The 20,313-nt window shown below is 37.9% G+C and overlaps 1 protein-coding gene across 2 annotated transcripts in view; it reads right to left on the minus strand.

Moving 5' to 3' along the window:
- RBMS3 (RNA binding motif single stranded interacting protein 3) overlaps positions 1–20,313 on the minus strand; it is a gene marked incomplete at its 3' end in the record, with an annotated part of 434,589 nt that overhangs the window by 83,944 nt on the left and 330,332 nt on the right. For both annotated transcript variants that reach the window (XM_084221492.1, XM_084221493.1), the window contains exon 7: positions 825–931. In XM_084221492.1, coding sequence (XP_084077618.1) covers positions 825–931 — 107 coding nt within the window. The remainder of the gene's footprint in view (positions 1–824; positions 932–20,313) is intronic.

Here is a 20,313-nt window from a genome sequence, read left to right on the forward strand (position 1 = left end):
ATTTTTTTTTCGTTGAAAAAAACCACAAAGAATTGTTGTTTAGGATACTTGCAAGTCTTTCAGCCTTTATAGCTAACACCAGGTATAAGAAGGCACTGTGAGCAGATCTACCTTATTTGTTCTTTTTTCAGTAATAAAATTCAAAACCAGTAAACAAACTCTTGAAGAAGCAAGAAAGTGCCTTTCTTATTTCACTTTCATGTTGAGTCACTTCACACAGAAAAGAAACTCCAGTAATAGACTCCTTGCAGCAGAGCAGAGAGCAACCATTAGATTATTTTAAAATGTTGTATACATGATGCAGCTGAGGCTACTGTAAATTGCTTTGTCTTGAACAGAATGAAGAGCTCAGCTCAGATAAGCTTTTGGAAAACTTTTACACGGACCCTACATCTGGATGCACATCTCTCTTTGGAACAGCTCTCATATTCCCTAAGGATGTTTTACCACCAGAAACTATGTGGAGGAAATAACATTTTTGAGTTGCTTCAGTGCAAATTGATTTGGTTTGTAAAAGGCACACCTTGGTTGCTGATGGCTCGCCAGTAAGAGAATCCTCAGCTGAGGTCTGCCTGCAGAGCACTCACAGTGGGATCAGGCTGTGCACAGTTCCACACCAAGCTCAGAAATTCTCCTTTCCTGTAACTTTACACTCTGCACATTATCATAAACCTCCATCTCCCCACTGCTTACATAGATTTTTCTGTATGAAACTATTGCATTTTGTGTGCAATCTGATTTCTTCACAGCCTGAAAGGTAGACTTCCAGGTCTGTCGCTGACTTCTGCCAAACCCCAGGAAAATAATTGCTACGTGGCACTTACCTCTCCTTCTCTGGGCCACGGCCTTCCATTCTGTGTGTATTTGCTTTGATTCTGGCGCTTCTTTTGCCCTCCATCAGCAAATTTGCACAGCAAAGGCTCAGTGGGGGCTGTGAAGACAAGAAACCCAGTCTATATTAGCATCCCCCCCAAAGAAAGTGATTATACCAGCAACAGTAGTGCTTTGTAATACTGATCTTTTGAAGTAAAATCTTGCCTTCTGCAGATATATTTTGCCTCTTTTAGCCTTGACTCCACTGGCAGCTGTTCTTATTAACTAAGCTTCAAAAAATATATACTGGCAGCCCTTAAAAGAATTTAGCAAATATTGTTGAAAAAATAATCAGCCTACGCAGAATGTTAAGTTGCTGTAGTGGAACAGCATAGTCAGGCATTAGTTCCAGCTAAGTTAGACACATATTCATGACCAGCATTAGTGCAAGGACAAACACTCTTGACTAAAGCAGCTTTCTGGTTTTAATTGTAAAAACCTTTGCAAGAACCTGCTTAAGGAATAAGTGTTCTCACTATTTCGGTGTTTCTCAACATCCACTCCTTTAAAAATCTGACTAAACAGAATAAAATGGAGACTTTTGCCAAGCCTGGTCCAATCAGCTTTCTTCTTCATCTTAAGTCCTTCTTTTAAGCAAGTTGGCAGCTAAGAAAACCCTTTTCCTCGCCAAGTGAGATCTGGAGTGTGTGAATACAATAGTCAGGAGGGGCCAGAGTCCCAGGAAGAAGGGATAATCAGAGCACTGCACACCCCGAAAGGCAACCCATAATAGGGCCCCCTTGAGAAGAAATTAATGCACATCAAACGGGCACAGCAGGAAGGGAACTTGGTGTCTTGGGATCTCTTTCCCATCCACCCAGCTTTTCACAGACTCCTAAAATATTTTTTTAGCCAAAACTTTAATTACTCTGCTGGTGGGAGCCAAATTCTACCCACTCACATACACTAGATGTATGTTAGGGTTGTGCTTTATTGCCTACATCAGCAGAGAAGTAAACCAATGTTTGCCTGTTTGAAAGAAACCTAAAAATCATGCGTCACATCTGAGTCTCTTCAGGAATCTTTGAGTTCCCAGGCATGATAAGTCTGTAATTAATTAACCAAGAGTTTTCATGGAAAAACTAAGAAATCTTATTTTTTTTCCTTCCCATTTCCTGTTTCTGGGAGGCTAGAAATGTTGAAAGAATACAACTGCAGAGACATGAAGAAAATTTTTGGGTAGTGGGGCTAATCAAGTTGTTGACTCATTTATTTGTAATAAAAATTATGATTTGGTTAAGGGATGAGTTTATGTGGTATTGAAACAAGCAACCTCCACCAATCTCCTGATTATAGCAAATTAAAAATGGGTCAGAAAGTATAGATTAAAACTGTGATCACCTAAAAACTGCAACCAAGAAACAATGCATGGAGAGAATTTCATATCAAAACCACAATTTCGCATTGGGACAGCATTACTTTGGCTACTTCTGAAGCTCCAACAGCTTTGTTTTTTCATTACCATTTTATACAGGCTAGTAATTTTCAAGGTCACTAGAAACTGAACTGCAGGAAACAATCCATTATTGGCAGAAAGCTTGACTCTGTGACCCCAGAGGTCCTTCCCCACCTCCAATTTTGATTACTGTATCAGATTTTTCTAGAAGCAATGCTCAGCCAACCATTTTAAATTTAAAATAATGAAGGTTTAAAAGCATCCAGGTGGCTATGGAGATTCTTTCTGCAGATGGAGAGACTTTACAGGGCTGATTGCCCTGTGCTTTCACTGGTTTACTCCATGGCCTGATGCTGCATGATTTCAGAGTGGTTACTTAGAGTTCACTTTGATGTGATTGTGAGGGAGGAGCAGGTCTAAGCCTGCATTAGAGAAAGGCCTATTAAACATCACATCTGAAGCTTCAAAAGCTTTTTGTTTTAAGCACTGAACAACTACCAAGCAACATATGATACCGTCAGGAGGAGCATGCAAAAATCATCTGCACGGTGGATATTTACACACGCCCCGATCATCTGCTAAGGAACACATCTGGTATCAGCCCATGTACTGTGATGTGGTTTAACCAGCTAGGAAATCTACACATCCTCTCTCTCTACTTAGCCAACCACAAATAGGAAGCTGTTACCATTTCCAGAATTCCCCACTCTAGCATTACCATCTGACAACCTCATATTTGTTAATTAGTGGCTTCCTAAGGTTGATTGAGTTTGAGGAAAAAAAAAGTGAGAAAATATTGTATAGACTTTTCAGGAAATTGGAAAGAAGGTGGAAAAGGACAATGCCCTACACAGGCAAGTTTCTGCATGGGAGATTATATTCCTCTATGATAAACTGGGGGTAATTCTGTGGATAAAATCAGTCTGTGCTGACCAACACTCAAAGAAGTAAAAATTTCAAAACAAAATGTTCTGACAGGAAGACAGAGCCCACATAAGATGGTTTTGGGTTGAGGATTTTCAGCGTTTTGGCTTTTGTTTTTTTCCCTAAACACAGGCATGCAGCATCAAACAAGACAGAAGATTATCTTAAGTCTGAAGTGGTGTCGGTCCTAATGGTTTACACCTGGAAACAATTATGGTAACCAACATACATACATACATATATATATATATATATAACCTAATTAATAATCTCTCTTCTTTCAGTACATCAAGTAGAATGCAACAGTCCTGAGAGCTCAAAGATGTTGCTCTAAGTACATGGAAGAACTCAAACCTTGGTTTACTTCAGCCCTCTAGAAATGCTTTGTAAGAAAGGTCCTCTAGGCTTTCCAAGATCAGATACACCCAAATAATAGTGCCATCATTCTTACTGGTCAAATGCAACAGAAGATACCAGAAAGACAACATCCCATTCCACTATGTCAGCATAATTCTTTCTAGGTAGAATTCTTTTTTAATGGTTTAATTAAATTTCCAACGTCCTTCAAAAATAATACATTTACTTCAGCCAAGAAAAGGATCACAATTAGGTACTATGGTTATCAATTCAAAAAAGAAAATATTTAGGAACTAGACAAACAATATCAACATTAGATGAAAAATATTTATGGGTTGCAGTAGAAGTGGTATATTTCACCCCAAATACTTCAGAAGGGGAGGAAAGAAAAAAGGGAATATTTAAAAAATTTCAGCTTCTTTTCTTTTCCATTCCATGCAGACAGTCTTCAATTTATGGACTACATTTTTACTCTTCTCTTTTTCCTCTGTATGAACACATGGACTGAAAAAAAATGCCTGTCTCTCTGCCTCTTCTCTCACCTTTTGTACTTCTGACTTAATAGAAAATGTAATTTGGATATCTGTAGATGTTCACATTTTGAAGTGATAAGCAGATCTTTTTATATGGTTCTTGACATCCTCTAAGTTTTAAGCATATGTGGTATTTTGAAGCATATCTGGAAAATCTACTGTTGCTATTTTCCTGTTAAAAAAGTGAGAATTGATTCACTTGAAACAAATTTCAGGCTATTCCATCCTGATAAACTCTTCAAGATAGAATGCACTGCTCTTTCATTGACTTCTACCTGACAGCAACAAACACAAATATCAAGAATAAATAACTGCTTTAACCCGAACAAGGTTCATTAAGCCATAACCCATTTTTCAGGGTGAAGATTTAAATGCTTGCTGCAGTTCCCATCCAAAGCCTTCTCTAGTTAATAAGACATAAATAGTCCTGAACTTGGCATTCAGTCTTGAGAAGGAAGTGGGATCAAATTGATAGCGCTTCTAAACAGCATTTGCCAAGATATTCAGGGCTGCCTTAGGAGAGGGCAGTAGCTGCTAGTGTTCAAACTCAGTTCCCATGGAAGTCAATGGCTAAAACCCTATCTCACTTCAGTCAGGCCCTGAATTTACTCAGAGGGTTCAGTGGAGGTGAAAGAGAGAGACTGGTTTTATGTCAATCAAGCCTGTCGATATTGTTGGAGTTCCCTCAGGAGATCAGCTTCTCATGCTCTGCTACTTTAGATGGACAGATTGTGCAGACAAACAGCACAGAACTGCCAAAAGGCTGTTAGCATCACCAAAAGCAACACTGGCACTTAAATAGCACAAAAACTTCTGAAGGAAGGAGAAGGGGTAACAGTGCCCCCTTCTCAAATCTGGCAGTCTCTAAGAAATGTTCCAGCTCAGGAAGGGAATTTCAATTAAATTGGAGAATTCAACAAAATAAAGCAAACTCCTAACTAATTCTGAATACATAATTTCCGTATTCTTTCATTCATCGGAAGGCAGATACACTTGAGCTCCTACATGTGCAAAAATGTATATATTCATGAGCATGTGCTTCATAAAGGAAGATGAAAGCTGTCATTTGCATTTGGTGAGACTTTTTCATTATTTCAGGTGCTCTGAAACTTCTACTGTCTTAAGAGTTACTGAGAAAAGCTTGTTCCCCGCTGTCATACAGCATCATCTGTCCAGCAATGGCAAGAATTACATATACAAAAAACAGTAACAGGACATTTTAATGCATTTTGGCTGCTTTTACTGTGAATATTTTGAAGAGTATTTTTCAGAATATCAGGAAGAGTTTAGTCTCTTCTCATTTTTTTCAACAATGAAAGAAACATTTTCAGTAAAAACAGACATGTGCATTGTGAACATTCATGTGGGTCTTCAGCCACCTCTATTTTGTTAATGTGAAAAAAATAATTAAAAAGTCATTGGTATGACAATGAATGGTCAGTGCACAATTAATGATCTTTTTCAAAGTATATTTTAATGAGAAAGTTGGATTAATTTCTTTTTCAGCCTTGGCAAATCTTTCTCCACAATAAAAAACTGTGCACAGTAATAATTGGGTTCACAATTAGATCAAGCAGTCATAGGGACCAAGCTCTGATAACTATTCTAATTCCTAACTGCCTTCCAAATTTTAAGTAGTTTGGTAACATTTTCATGTGCAAATCACACAGAGCATCTGATTGAAACACCTATGTAAGAATCAAACTCTTTGTCTGTTATAGATCAAACATTTGGAGTCTTTAAGAAAAGCTTCACCTTATGGTAACATCAAATCCATTTTGTAAGGAGGCAGTATTTCACAGGGAGACATGAGAAAAGCTGTACAGCAAGGCAGGACAGAGCAAGTTTAAGTTTTGATTTAATATTTGAGCTCAGATGGATGTGCCCAGCAGGACTATGGTATTTATGGAGCCTGCAGAGTTTATTTACAAAATGAATGTTGCTGCTGTAAGCTTTGAAAATGTAGAAGTTCTAGGACCCCATCAAAAGAGTCACCCTCTGCTGTAGTGAGTCCACTGGCTTCTAGGAAAGTCCTGCCATGCAATACTTTTTCATCCCAAAGTCATAAATAAACAAAACTTCAACTTCAAGGAAGATTATAAAACAAAACCATAGCTAGTCTGCTCTTGGGAAAGGAAGATGAAGAATTACAAAAGATGGTACGTGACAGAATAGGACATGTAAGGACAAAGTGTTACCTGAGCAAGGAAACCGTAAATAATATGGCAAAAAACCACTTCATCCTGCCCTGCATGGAATTGTTAAAGGACAGAGTAACAGATTTTGTCCCAGAAGTCCATGATACAGGATGTGATGGCACAGGAGAGACTCTTAATGTTTACAAGAGTTAGCTTTTAACAGAGGTTGAGCTATATACAGCATATTTCATGGAATCATGGAATATCCTGATTTATATCCTGATCCACTAGGATCATCAAATTCCATCTCCTGGTCCTGCATGGAACGGCCTCAAGAGTCACACCATGAACCTGAAAGTGTTCAAATGCTTCTTGATCTCTGCCAGGCTTGGTGCTGTGATTACTCCCCTGGGGAGCCTACTCCAGTGCCCAAACACCTTTGGGGTGAAGAATCTTTTCCTAACACCCAGCCTGGACCTCCCCTGACACAACTCAAGGGCATTCCCTCGGATCTTGTCACTGGTCATCACAGAGGAGAGCTCAGGGTCTGCCCCTCCACATTCCTTCCCAGGGAAGTTGTGGACTGTGATGAGGTCTGTGTCCCCTTCTCCAGGCTGAACAGACCAAGTGATCTCAGCCACTCCTCATCCAGAAACTGGAGTAGCCTTTCTGTAAGAAGCTGCAACATTCATTTTACAGTCTGTTTTTTTAAAAAATTATTTTCCTTTTTAAATTTTCAGTGGAACAGCGAACTGGTAGTGCCTGATTCAGGCCTATTAATGTGCTCCATTCCAATCTGCTGATAAGGAGGAACTGTTGTAAAGGTTATAGAAACAGATGCTTCAATATGGTATGGAAAGTTAAATCAATCAAAATAGAAACACTGAGACACAGCATTAAAATCATGCTGAAATGTTGTAATATGATGGTCTATTTTTATTTCACCAAACTCCACTTCTCATACAACTCTAGTGCTGGTCTCCATTGGAGAGAATGAATGCAAGGTGAGCAAACACAGAATAGAATTTGGAATTTTATTACTTAATGTTATTAACTATTAAATCATTATAAAATACTCTGCATTTTAACATTGGATTCTGCCATTATTTTAAACAAAAGGCTGAGCTCACAGAAATTAGACATTTTCACTGAATCCAAAGCCTCTCTACTGAACCCAAGTTTAAATTTGAGATAAGCATAAACAAGAACAGACTCAGGCCCAGGGGTTTTGCGACAGAATTCAGCTTCCTCAAACTTGATGATACAGCAAAGTTCTGCCCTATTGGAGGTCCCCAGCATAATGCTGAAAAATTCCAGCTGTGGTTCATCCTTTGTAAGCAGTGCTGTGACAGCCTCTCACAATCTTTAACCACTGGATGAAAAGGAAGTGGAAGGAGTGATTTATTTTGCAGTCTTAAAACTTCTCTAAAAGCCTTTCCAGCAAAAGAGAAGACCCTCTTACTGAATGACCGTGCAACTAAACAACTAAACATGGGCATCAGTGTGCACAAATAATTTCACATACCTATGCTTAAACCCAGTGGGTTTTTTTCTATGACTTTCAAATAGGATCTGTTACAAATTGAAACGTAGGGCACATGCTTTTAATGTGCCAATTCTAATTGCAAAACATGTAATTCAGCTGGGTTAATATCTCCTCCAAAAACACTCCCTTGGATTCGTGCCTCATTGGAAAAGCCGTGTACAAAAGAAGTGAGACTGTATCATGTTTTGAAGAGGAGCATTTGTTACAAGTCTTTGGAATAATTTCACATATTATCTGTGAGATAGATAATAAATAAGTATTGAACTGTTAATTTATGTTAAATAAGGAAAGCCTCTGTCTTGCTTAATCATCACTGTTAAAAGGTGAATGCTTTAAGAAACCCACTCACTCTGTCTGAAGAATTTTTGTGTGGAACTTATGTGCTCTAACTTCCTTGTTTTTCTATCTTGCCAGAGTAACTAAGCACTGAAGAAAGAAGAGTCTCTGAAGCTCTTCTGGAAACTATGCAAATATTCAGTGGAATAAAGGTTTATTATAATACAATGGGTCCCCTATCAAGAGTTTCTTCCCATTGACGAGAGCTGACAGCTGTGAACAGTTTTTCAAAACAAGCCAAACAAAACAACAAAAATGACATTTTTAATGTTTTCGTATAGATTTTTGCAAATACTAATTATTCTCTGGGATTCTGACTTATATAGTTAAAAGGAAAAAAGAAGAAAAAAACAGAAAAGTTGCTTGTACCACTTTTATGCTATTGACTTACTGCATCAGATGCTCATTGGACTACATGATGGGCAGGAGCTGATTCCTCCAAATAAAATGAAAAAAATCCCAAACTTAAAATAAATTCCTGTATTAAAAAATCATTTAAAAACCTTTCTGTGTCTTTCATTGTAAAATTCTAGACCATGCATGATTTACCACGCAGACACACATTTCTGCTGAGTGTGACAAGGAACTAATAGAGATCAGGCAAACAATGTCCAACCCAAGAACCCAAGATCCAGTGAAGCTGATGAGAACACTTTCACTGGAAGTAAATATGACAGCAGTTACGCTGAAATACATCTTACAAACTTTGTTTTTGTGTTTTATTTGGTCTTTAAACTTAAAGCTGAAACCCCTTCACATTGGTGAAATGCAGAGGGTGAAGACAATGGCTAACCTGCCATCAGAACCAGTTTTCAGGGGGAAAAAGTTACACAGTGAGGTTCTGCTGTCTTACTGTGTCGCTCGTCATCCCAGAGAAGCATTAAATCTGAAAATTCATACATTGAGGCAGTGAACTGGAGGAAAGGTCTGACTTGTATCACATTTTTAAACCAGTAGCACTATGATTTTCATGCATGTACTCCATACTGGGGCTCCTGAACTGACTGTGGTTGATACATCAGCTGTGTGGGGCCCCAGAACTCCAAGCTGCAGGTAGAAGTTCACTGAGGAAACCTGACCATCTAAATGGGAATCCAAAACCACTCTTTAAATCCCCCTCTGAGACTGCCCTGTGAGCTTTTAGGAAGACTGTACTTCATATGCCTTTTTCTCTTCTCCCATCTCATGAGTTACTTTAGTTGGATGAAAATGGAGATCTTGTATTTCTTACTGTTCAATTATTAAGGAATGGCAACAGAGGCGGCTTCATCTGAAAGGCTGAGTGATTTTTAAATGATCTCATGTACCATAATTTATAATGGAAAAACAGGTACAAATAGTGTGATATGCTTTCTAGTTCCTCTCTAATGGAAATAAAATGAATCCCTGGTAATGGGTGACCCTACTTGCTTCTGTGGTCACCCCTTTTACTTTTTCAGTGTTCTCTTTACTAGTCTCAGGAGAAAAGAACAAATGCAAAGCTTTTATCCAAAGCTGCTTTGCAAAACAATAGCTCTATGCTTCTGCTATAAAATCTATTTTTACTATTCTCAGAAACAAATATTATTGATCACAGAACCTTTGCTATTCCCACTGAGAAAAACTTACTTGCACTGACAGTCCAGAGATAAAATGATTAGAATTTATGCTGTACAAATAATTAATTCTGGTTCTGTTCATAAAAGATTATTTCATGTAGCTGTTTAAGTGTTACTCTAATATGTAGCATGGAATCTATTTTATTTTAAATTTAAATTTAATATTTATTATGTTCTGTATTAGTTTTTACTTTGCATTTATTTAGATAAGCAGAACATTACCATCATACATTCCTCTGTATGGCACTGCTAGAACTAACACTAGAAAAAAAACCAAACCTCTTCAAACATGTTTTCAATATAAACAAGGAAACCAGAACCAATGTCTCATGTCAATGAAATGATTTTCTTCCACCAGCATAATGACAATTCCTGCACATACACATTTTTTGTTGAATAATTGAAGTTGAGTTTTGGGTTTCCCTGCTTACACTCCAACACATGTATACTATTAATGTCCAGAGGAGCTTATGCAACCCAGGGTTATACTACATGAGGGAAAAAAAGCTTCAGTTATGACCATTAGCTTATTTAATTCACATGTATGTGTTCTAATACTACTTTCTTTTTCCCAGTTAGGGAAAGACACATTTGTTGTGTCTTTGTGAATGGCCACTGTAGTTAAAAAAAGGGGCTCCATATGTATAATGCTAACCCTATTTGCAGCTCTGCTACTGCCTGTTAAAGAGTAGCAGTAGAAAATATATACCATCAATAAATGTTTGGTTTGGGTAAAGATGCCCTGTGTGTTGTCAAAGTAGTAACATGACCTTCTTGACATCTGAGCTGAAACTATTTCTAAAAGCACTGATTACTGCAGATGCATGAAATTTTCCAGTGTAAATGTAAAATAATTTTTAGCCAGCTATCAATCTGTTAAAAAGTTTTAAAATATTCAGAAATATTCAGACCTTTTTTTCTCGGAGCGCCTAGTGAAAATCCTTTTATTTAAATCAGTTCTAATTAACACACATTCTAATAACAACTGCTGGGTGCAGCAGCAAAAACTCCAACCACTGATAATCTAAAACATAGCTCAGCCATATCATTTTGCCATTAGTCTGAGAAAGAAGGAAAATCTGAAGGGAATTTTTTTTTTAATTTATTGCCCTTCTTTCACTTTATTCTTCTTCATTCACAAGAAGTTATAATATGTATGCCCTAAAATGAAGGAGTTTACTAGGAGCTAACAGATAGCATTACCAGCTTTCTCACTTCAGTGCAGGAATAATTTTAAAAACTGGATTTGACCCTGACTGTGACAAAACCAGGGCTGGGTATAGGTTCCAAAGCAGGAAGCATTTAAACAACAGTGACTGAGTGATTCTTAAAGGCAGGAATTCCTTTTGTAGTGGTGGAGAATAACCAAGTCACACTAAATGCCTTGGACACCATAATTTGTGTACCACAAAACCTCACTGTGTGCTCTCACCACCTTCTTCTGTAAATGGGCCCAAAGGGAGGAAGGGAATACTTTGGAAACAATACAGAAGTAAGGATGCCGATACCCCTGACCTTTTTCTCCCCAGAAGAAGGGGCGAGCAGCAGATCAGAACACGGACTGCAGTGCCCCTTGCAGCTCCAGCCTGATGCACTAGCTGCTCCTCCTGGCAACTTCCAAGCCCTGAGTCTGACAGACAGACAGACAGACAGACTTTTTTTGGGTGGTAACTGTGCTGAATGGCTACTGCCCCCTCACCAAGTACCTGAAGGTAGGGAGCAGAGGAGGCACACGCATTTATGTGCTAGAAAAGGAAGATAAGACCTTGGGAAAAAACCACTCAGTAACTCCCATTTCCTTGAAGGGCAAGAAGGCAGAAAGGCCCTGTAGCACATGACCACCTGGAGCTCCTGTCAGGACCTCGAGGCTCTGCACCAGCTTGAAGTAAGCTCTGCCTTCAAGGCACAACTGTACCTGTGGTTTCCATGACAGAGAGCTGCACAGTGGAGTCACTGGGAATTTTCCACTAAGTCACCTACTTATGATGACACTTTATCCAAGGGAAAGACAAAAAAGTGAAATGATAAGCTTTTCCCAAGACAATGGAAGACCTTACTCACACTTCTTAGCTCTTTTCAAAATGTGTTGATGATACCAACACTAAATCTAATGTGCTACGACATAAGGAAAATTCGATCCCTTGCAGCTTAAAAATCTTTTATTATCATCTGAGACAATATCCTAGAATATTAAATAGATAACACTAAACCCTTCTGAAATTTTCAACTGCAAAGCTCTCAGCTGAGGGTAGACAAGGAAGCAAATTTACATATTAGAGAGTGAGTGAGATTAGTCTATCACTCAGTCTCTAATGTGTAAAAATGAATGGAAAAATAGGAAAAAGAGGGAAAGAAATGTTTCTGAATTGCCTTTGAAAATGTTCTAGCTTTACAGAAAAGCAAATGCAACTCATGTCCTGCATTTCTGAATGACAACAGAGGTCTTCACGAGCCCTTCACAGAGACTGCAGAAAAAGAAAATTCTAGCAGAAATGGCTGCTTAAATGTCACTGCCTATAGCAAACAGAATGGCAGAAGTTTATAAAAGATGTAGTTTTATCTGAAAGCAGGAAAAGAAGACCTATTCTGTTGCATTGTGAGGAACCCACTAAGGCTGTGGATGGTCTCAGGGCATTTGTTTGGCATCAAATCACTAAAGAAACTAGGGGAGACTATAGAGTCTCCTCTATACAAAAATACCAAGGCTCTGTTATAAAAGTAAATTCAAAAGCTTATCTCAAAACTCTACAGATGAGCCAACACTTAGACTTACATGCCACAGAAGATAAAATTAGAGACGACTATGTGAACAATTAAAAAGCAAGGACCTCTCTTCCAGATAAATTCCACTATGAGAAATAGCAATAGTTGCTTGCACCAAGACATATAATTTTTTCATGTTTTGTCCCCATTTGAGTGGGATCCTTCTATGGTTTACAGAATCATGGATGCAGCCATGCTGGCATGATGAGTCCGTGTGCAATTCTATTCAAAGCATGATTGTAACTCAACAGCAGTATCAAAGTCTGGTCTGGCAAAAACCTTTTCCAGCTGATGTGAAACAGCAATTTTCTTCACAGCAAATTATTTCATGAATCAGCCAGCAGGGAGTGACAACATTCTGCTGCCAGTGACTAAGTATATGACCTCTGGGTTGTAATTTCCACTGGCTTAAGAAGAGTTCATTGCAAACATGAGCTTATTTTTCACGTGACTGTTAAGAGAGATGCTAATCTGGCTCTTGGTTTCCTTTCTTTCTTCTTTTTTTTTTCTTTTTTTCCTTTTTACCAGCTTTATTGCTTACAATGTAGTATTTCCCTGGAGACAGAAAACAAAGTCTAGAACAGGTTGCTAATAAAACTTGAAGACAACACAGCAAAGTAAGAATTAAAGGGCAACAACTTTTCTACTTCAAGGGACGTGGCAGGCCTAGCAGAGACCTCATGGCTTTCCCCTGTCATGAAAAGGCAGGTGAGTACTCAACCTTGCAACCTGGTGAGAGACAAGCAAACTCAAGTGAGAGGGAAAAAATCTTTTTGAGAATGCCTTCTGATGCAGAGCTAGAAAAAGAGGGAAAATCCCAGTCCTGGATATGGTGAGAAGATGAACAAGGAGTTTTAAATGAAGGGTGATGTAAAGACTGAGTAATGAGAATATGAATATTGCTCAAATTATCAAATGTTCTCCAAACACTTCAGCTAGGATCTGCACACAAATAAAATTTCCAGCTAATGAACCACAACAGACTGATGTCAGTATTAATTCTACTGAATTAACACAATATTAGAATACTGTACTGCTTTATGTGACTTCGTTGTAACAATAAGCCATGGCAGAAAGTGCTTTTATACCCTTAACAAAAGTGATGAGAAGAGAAAAAATGGAATCCTAGATTTTATTTAGCACTGGGATTCTGTTTGATAGATCCACGTTAATAATATGGCACATGTCCCAGAAATCCAATTCTTATGGCACCTCAGACAGAGGTGGAGACAAAGAAATCTTACATTTTTCATCTCCTGCTCCACCACCAAGTCCATGCTGGCCTTTTCAGTACAGCTTCTTCCACCCTTGCCATAGAGTTTAGGATCACTGGTAATCAGCTTGTCCTTCTCAAGGCAGAGCTGAGCTTTAGAGCCTGAGACTTTGTTCTCTCCCCCGGTAACAACCCAAGGAGCAGAACTGCACTGAATAGAAATAACAAATGTGGCTTGATGGCAGCTCTTTTAACCATTGCTTGTCACTTTTTTTAGGATCAACAATCAAACTGTGCATTCAGAGGGACAGAGTCATATGAGATCTTCGGAAACTTACTGGTTGGCTACATGGTATATGCATGGGGTTTTTAATTGTCCTGGACAGAATATATTACCTGGATTGAAATACAAGCACATCTGACATGAGATGAAATCAAGGTGACCCAGGCCTCAGCACAGTCTGTTTGCAACAAACTGCTTTTGCTAGTGGATAAGCAAAGATGAAAGCAAATTTAGGCAAAATCTTTTGCTTTAAGGATGCCTATGTGCAGAACCAGAATAACATTGCAAGAAGAACTGCTTTATAGTACCAGAAGAAAAATGTATTTATTTGAAATGGTCAACTTAGACCAAAGTAGCTTACTTTTATTATGAGTTTTTACTGTGTTTACATAGCATATAAAATGAGCGCAGAATTAATCCAGGTTTAATCCTGTATCTCTTATTCCTGCTTTGTAATACCCTTGTAGGAGAGTCTTCTCATACAAACTGAACTATTCATATTTACATTATGCAACATGTTGTAGTGCTGCAGGATTAGGGTATGAGCATTCCTATGCAGTTCTCGAGCTATGTCATGCCAGGCTCCTCCAAGGTAACTTCTGCTGCCACTTTTTGCATTCTAAATAAGGTGGGGGTTTTTACAGTGCTTATCACTGACTTTGTTTGCAAACACCTTACAAGCACTAATGATTTCATTTTCCCAGTAGGCAGTGAAGTATTTCCTTCGTTTCACAAAGGGATGAGATGCAGCACGGGGATAATGGAAGTTGTCCAGTTTCACACAGTCACTGAGTACAGATCTCCTGACTTGCTGTGCAGTGTTTATTCCCAAGTTAACCCTTCTCAAACACCTCTGCCTAGCTGCACCATTTTCTCAGCCTCATTTCCCACTTCAATCTATGTCAGGAAAAATCTCATTCACCGATCCAAGTTTGCAATGCCACCATCAGCTCACAAAGTGCTTTATCAGAAGGCAGCCTGATCTACAGTGCTCATTCAAATTGAGCTTGTAATGATAATAAGGACTGGATGCAACTACAAACACACACATTTCTTTATACATGTTTGTACATATGTGCATATACACATCTATGTTATCTGGTATCTCTAGAAAGTTATCAAATACAGAACATCAGAACAGTAAATGTGCAGTTATCAAAGCTTCAAACAAACCTGTTTATTCACTGCAATATTTAGCTATTCCAGGCTCACACTCTTATCTATATCCCTAGAGGGCAATGTCACCTAAGAGGTTGTGCTCATGTCCCTGTCATCTTCATGTGAAATCAAAGATGATGCTATTGCAAAGACAGACAGAAGTTAAGTCTGCACTTCATAAAATTTGCTGTAATTAGACTTGTCCCTGTTTATACCCAAGAAGTTTTGAAGCCTGATTTCAAGAATGGCAAGGTACAGTTGATTATCCCAAATTTACCTTCACAAACCTCCGGGATTATCCTACTATGTCCCAATGTCAAACAGTGCTAGGCAAAAGTAAAGACAAAATTCACTGGGGTCTTAAGAGACCAGCACGCAGAAAAACAAACCACTAGAGAAACTTGAAGGGAAAACAACATTCATTTTCTTCCATGAATTTACTGTCTTGCTGCTTCACAGCCACCATACTTTGTGCAAAGCCAAGTTTCCTGCTGCCAGGGCCTATGTCTATCCCCAGGTCTCAATCCACATTTACTCTCAACACTGTTCAACTTGCATTGTTCAGCTGTGCTGCCAACCCTGGTGGGCAGCATTTCAATGCTCCCTTTTTCATGTGTGAAACAAAACCCCTCACTTCAGCAACAATGTTCCACCTCTGAACAGAAAATGATGTTTGGGTGAGGAAGTTTTCCAGCAAACCTTCTGACAGTGCAACTGTCTTTTAAAATCAGAATAATGTCATATAATTGCTTTATTGATGGATTTAGCAGCCTGGATTTACCCTCTGAAATATAAAAAAAGAAGGCTTCTGTTGTTTGCTTCCTTTTTGTTTTAAATTATTGATAATTATTTCACAAATGTCTTCCCCTGACATTTGATTTGTTAGATAATACACAAACATGCAGTTTCTAATGGGTTTTCTGGCCTTTTAACCTAATTTCTTTTTTCATTATTTTTCATTTTATTTCCAATTCCGATAAAAAAATCTGTTTTCCAGTAGATTTTTGCATGATCTGAAACTTCCTCACTTTAATAATATACAGAATGATATTTTAAAACGACGACAAAGCCAAGATCAATGATAGCAGAGAAGCAAAATCGACCCATATATTTAACTTTTCTTTGTCCTGCTGAACTCCTTCACATGCATCCTCTCCAAAAAGGTTCCAAAATTATAATGGAAATTAATAAAAATTTTGTGTATGTTAACCTTTAAAAACATCTGCCACATGAAAACATTTAAGTGAACACCAAACAAGAGAGTTCAGCATAAGAACAGATGTTTTGCTGTCAAGCTACTAGCTAGCATTGTTACTGTATTGCAAGGATATTTTAGCTAATTATTGATTAGGGTGATCACAGAGATAATCATTAAGAAATGAAAATTATGTATTTTACATTTTTATAACACAGAAGAGGAAATAACAGCTAAAACGTCAGGGATATAAAATCTCAGTGTTAAGGGAGGAGAAGCAGTGAGTAAGAATTCCAGTACACTCATTAATTGCAGTGGGAGTAACAAAGTCCAGTAATTTATTTGCTACAACAGCATTTACACTCTTTGGAACAAAGCAGGTTGTTTTAGCAATTGTTCTGAGTGTATCTTTGGGATTGTACTAATTTACTCAAATTTTATCTGTATGAAGAATTAGGCTGGTTTTTTTTTAGTTTTCCTCAGCCAATATAATTTGAAGCCAGCAGGACCTTGTGATTATTGGTCTTACAACACTGCAGGTCCACCCACCACTCCATTCATAAATGCAGGAAAATGCAGGTCATCTTTCTAAAGAAATTACTTAAAAGTTTAAAGGACAATAGCCTTTTGTATCCTTTGCTGGAATCCTACATGACTAGGAAGGAATCATAAATTTTTTTTCCAGTGAAGATTCTCAATATGCCATCTGTATATCATCATTCTTTACAAAGACCCACTGAGATTTCCTAGCACTGCATTAAACAAATTAAATGCATTTTTGTATTGCTGTCCTATTCAAAAGATTGCTCCCATGCACTAAGACTCAGAATAGAAGAAGCCTTCTGAAAGAGAAGTCTAAAGAGAACACATCCAATCTGCTATTTAACCTATTTTTCCCATTCTAAAGACTTTTTCCTTTTTTTTTTTCCTCCAAGGTGTGGCTCTGGTTAGAAAGGATAACACAATAATGATCTCCAAGCAACAATACCTGTATTGTAAAATTGCAATTTATTCAGATGTCCTTTCCAGTGTGGCCAAAAGAAATAACCTGACATGCTAATGGACAGATTTCTATTTAAACAAAAAAGAAAAAACAGAAGTCCTTAAGAAATAGCCTCTAAAAAACATGTTTTTGACTCTTCTCCTTGAATTCCACTGACAAAAGTAATAAGTGAGGTGACAGGAAACCTGATATTAATTCTGCAAGTCCTAACTAGATGTGCAGGAGATCTAAGCTCAAGGAATAGGCCTCGAATACAGAGCAAATAGGCAATTATTCTGAGCAGGAGAATTCTGTGCCTGATGATGACTTGCCTGTCTCCATTCTCTGGGAGAATCTTCTATGTTGATGCCTATATTCAATCTTAACTCCTGATACTGAGAGATGGGAAGCTGTAGGGATTCTTTGGAGATTCACTGTCAATAGGTTTAACTCAGTTGCTGTGTCTGCTGGGATATTTCATAAATACATAACCCATGCCTTGTGATAGGAATAATTAACTAGAATCACACAGAGCACACAGCTTTAAAACTTTTGCCATCTTCTGCTTTAGCCCCTCATCTTCTTAAAATAACAAATGCTGGTAAACGGGCATGGAGTGATTTCTCCTCCTTTGCATGCATTCATGCCGCAGTCACACAGCTCCTGCCTCTGGATTCCCAAAAACATTTCTGTTCCACATGCTGGGATGGCTACAGTTCTTCTCAACTGTCTGTATAGACCATTCTACAGAATATATGCAAGTTATACTTTCTGAACATATACTGAACATTCCTGTCAGAAAGAAAACTTCAGGATTTGAGCGAAAATGTTTTGAGAAAGAAAATCCTGCTGCAAATGTGCTTTTCAAGCAGCTTAAAATTTATCCAATTGCTTTTTTTCCCCATTATTAATCTTCTGCTTCTTGGTCCTCTCTTTTCCAAATGCAACATCAGCTCTTTTTATTAGCATACAACATGCAGGAGGTTTATTTGTCTATGGCTTCTGACCTACCTGAACTCCAGCATTTGAAATGGATTGCATTCATTTATATGAATGGACTTCCATGACATGGATCTCAATGAACCACCAGTAGCAACATTCTCAGTATGTGCCTTTCTTACATTATTGTATTAAAGAAAATGAGGAAAATGACATAGGGTCCACCCCAAGGGAGGGTGCTTCAATTTACCAGGTGTCTGACACATGATTCAGGCATAGTGATCCCTTCCTCTACACCTACCCTTCTTTTATTCTACAGCCTTCCCAGTTCCTCCCAAACTAAGGAGGCATCCTGAATAACATATATGTTCAGAGGTACAGGACTATCACATTATATGAAGTGCTCCCACTCAGCCCATAGGAGAGACCCCCAGGGGTATATCCAGTCTGCTGAAAACAATCTTGCTGCAGCATCATTACAACGCAATCTTCATTTCCAATCCCATCAAAACACACGGCTAAGTTTTCTGAAAGCTGGATCTCATCAGATCTCATAAAAGTTAATGTGCTTTTCTGATGATCTACATGAACATGAGAACATTGTCCCCAGAAACTCCATAAGGTAAGGGTGACAAGCATGAAACCAGCAAAATTCTTTAAAAAAGGAAAAATCATACAATTTAAGTTTTAAGATCAAGTTGACAATGGGTTGTATTTGTTTTTAATAGTCATGCCTAGTTAACTCCCTTCAATTAGTAGTTGTTAAAACTTTAGTTTGAATTAGAAAAAATTATATCACTAAGCAATTTACAATGGTTATTACCACTTAAGACTTTCAGATGTGTCATTATGCAAATCCACCAAGCACCATTCTGACTATATTTTCATTACTTGGCAAAAATTGCTGATAGAGGAATGAATTTACATAATGTCATCGTCTATTTCATTTACTATTTGTATTTCAAATATAAGGTGTGTGTATGGTAAGTAGTACAACAGTTCCACTGCTCCTCACCTCCAGTTGTTGACATTTTAATTTTTTCATACTTATTTAGTAAGGATGCAAACACAGGACTGAGAATAAGCAAGGAATCAAGAATAAAGCTTAGGATATTTGCCAGTACTGGTCTCATTTCCAAAGTACATGCTCTTTGACATATGCACACTTCATTTTAGACATAGCCAGAACGTAAATGCAGATCTAGATACAATTTAGCTTCCCATTTTTTGGCGTACCATGAAAATACATAATTTTTACAAAACTCAAAGCATAAAACAAAAAATTGAGATATTCATCTCAATGCGCTCTTCTGACTCCCTCCTCCATTTCTCCTGAGTTAAGTATATGAAGATTCTGGGCTCTTCAAGACTCTTTCACATGGCAAATTAATAAAACAATCTTTTATCCTTTAACCTTGCTCTACTGCATTTCATATCAGTTCTTGCTGTGCATTCCTCTCATAAAATTCCTTACCAGTCCAGTTTTCTGTATTGTACTGAATGACTCCATACTTGGTGACACTGTGTTTTCCATTACACTTCTTGACTACCTAATTGGTTTATTTGAGTATTACAACACTCCATGAGTCAAAAGTAAAATCAACTTGGCCAAAAATTTCTTCATGTTTCAATAACGTCAATTACACTCACAGAATAATGCAAAGGAAAAACAAGGAAAAGAAGAAAACCGCCCTGAAGGCCAAAACAAACTATTTTATTCCTATAAATCTATGGCAGAGTGGGCTGAACATCCTGTCATCACCCTCACCATTATTATGGCCTTGAATTACTGGAACACAGGATATGTTTAGTTTATGGCATTAGCTTGCCTAAAGGAACACACAAAGCATTTACTGCTGAGGTACAAACCTAGAAACAGAAGACACGTAAGAAAATATTTGGCATTGTTCTTTATGCACAAATAATGTAACTCATCAGTTTTCTGGTAGTAGGTAGAGACTTGGAAAACAGAATTTTTAGAATGGATCACCAGGAGAAGAACTGTGATAGGGACTTTCAGATGCTCCTACATTCTAGCTATATATACAAGACAAACTAAAAGAAAAATTAAAAGAAAAA

Source organism: Fringilla coelebs (genome assembly GCF_963513975.1).
Source record: "Fringilla coelebs genome assembly, chromosome: 1".
In the NCBI taxonomy this organism is placed as follows: domain Eukaryota; kingdom Metazoa; phylum Chordata; class Aves; order Passeriformes; family Fringillidae; genus Fringilla; species Fringilla coelebs.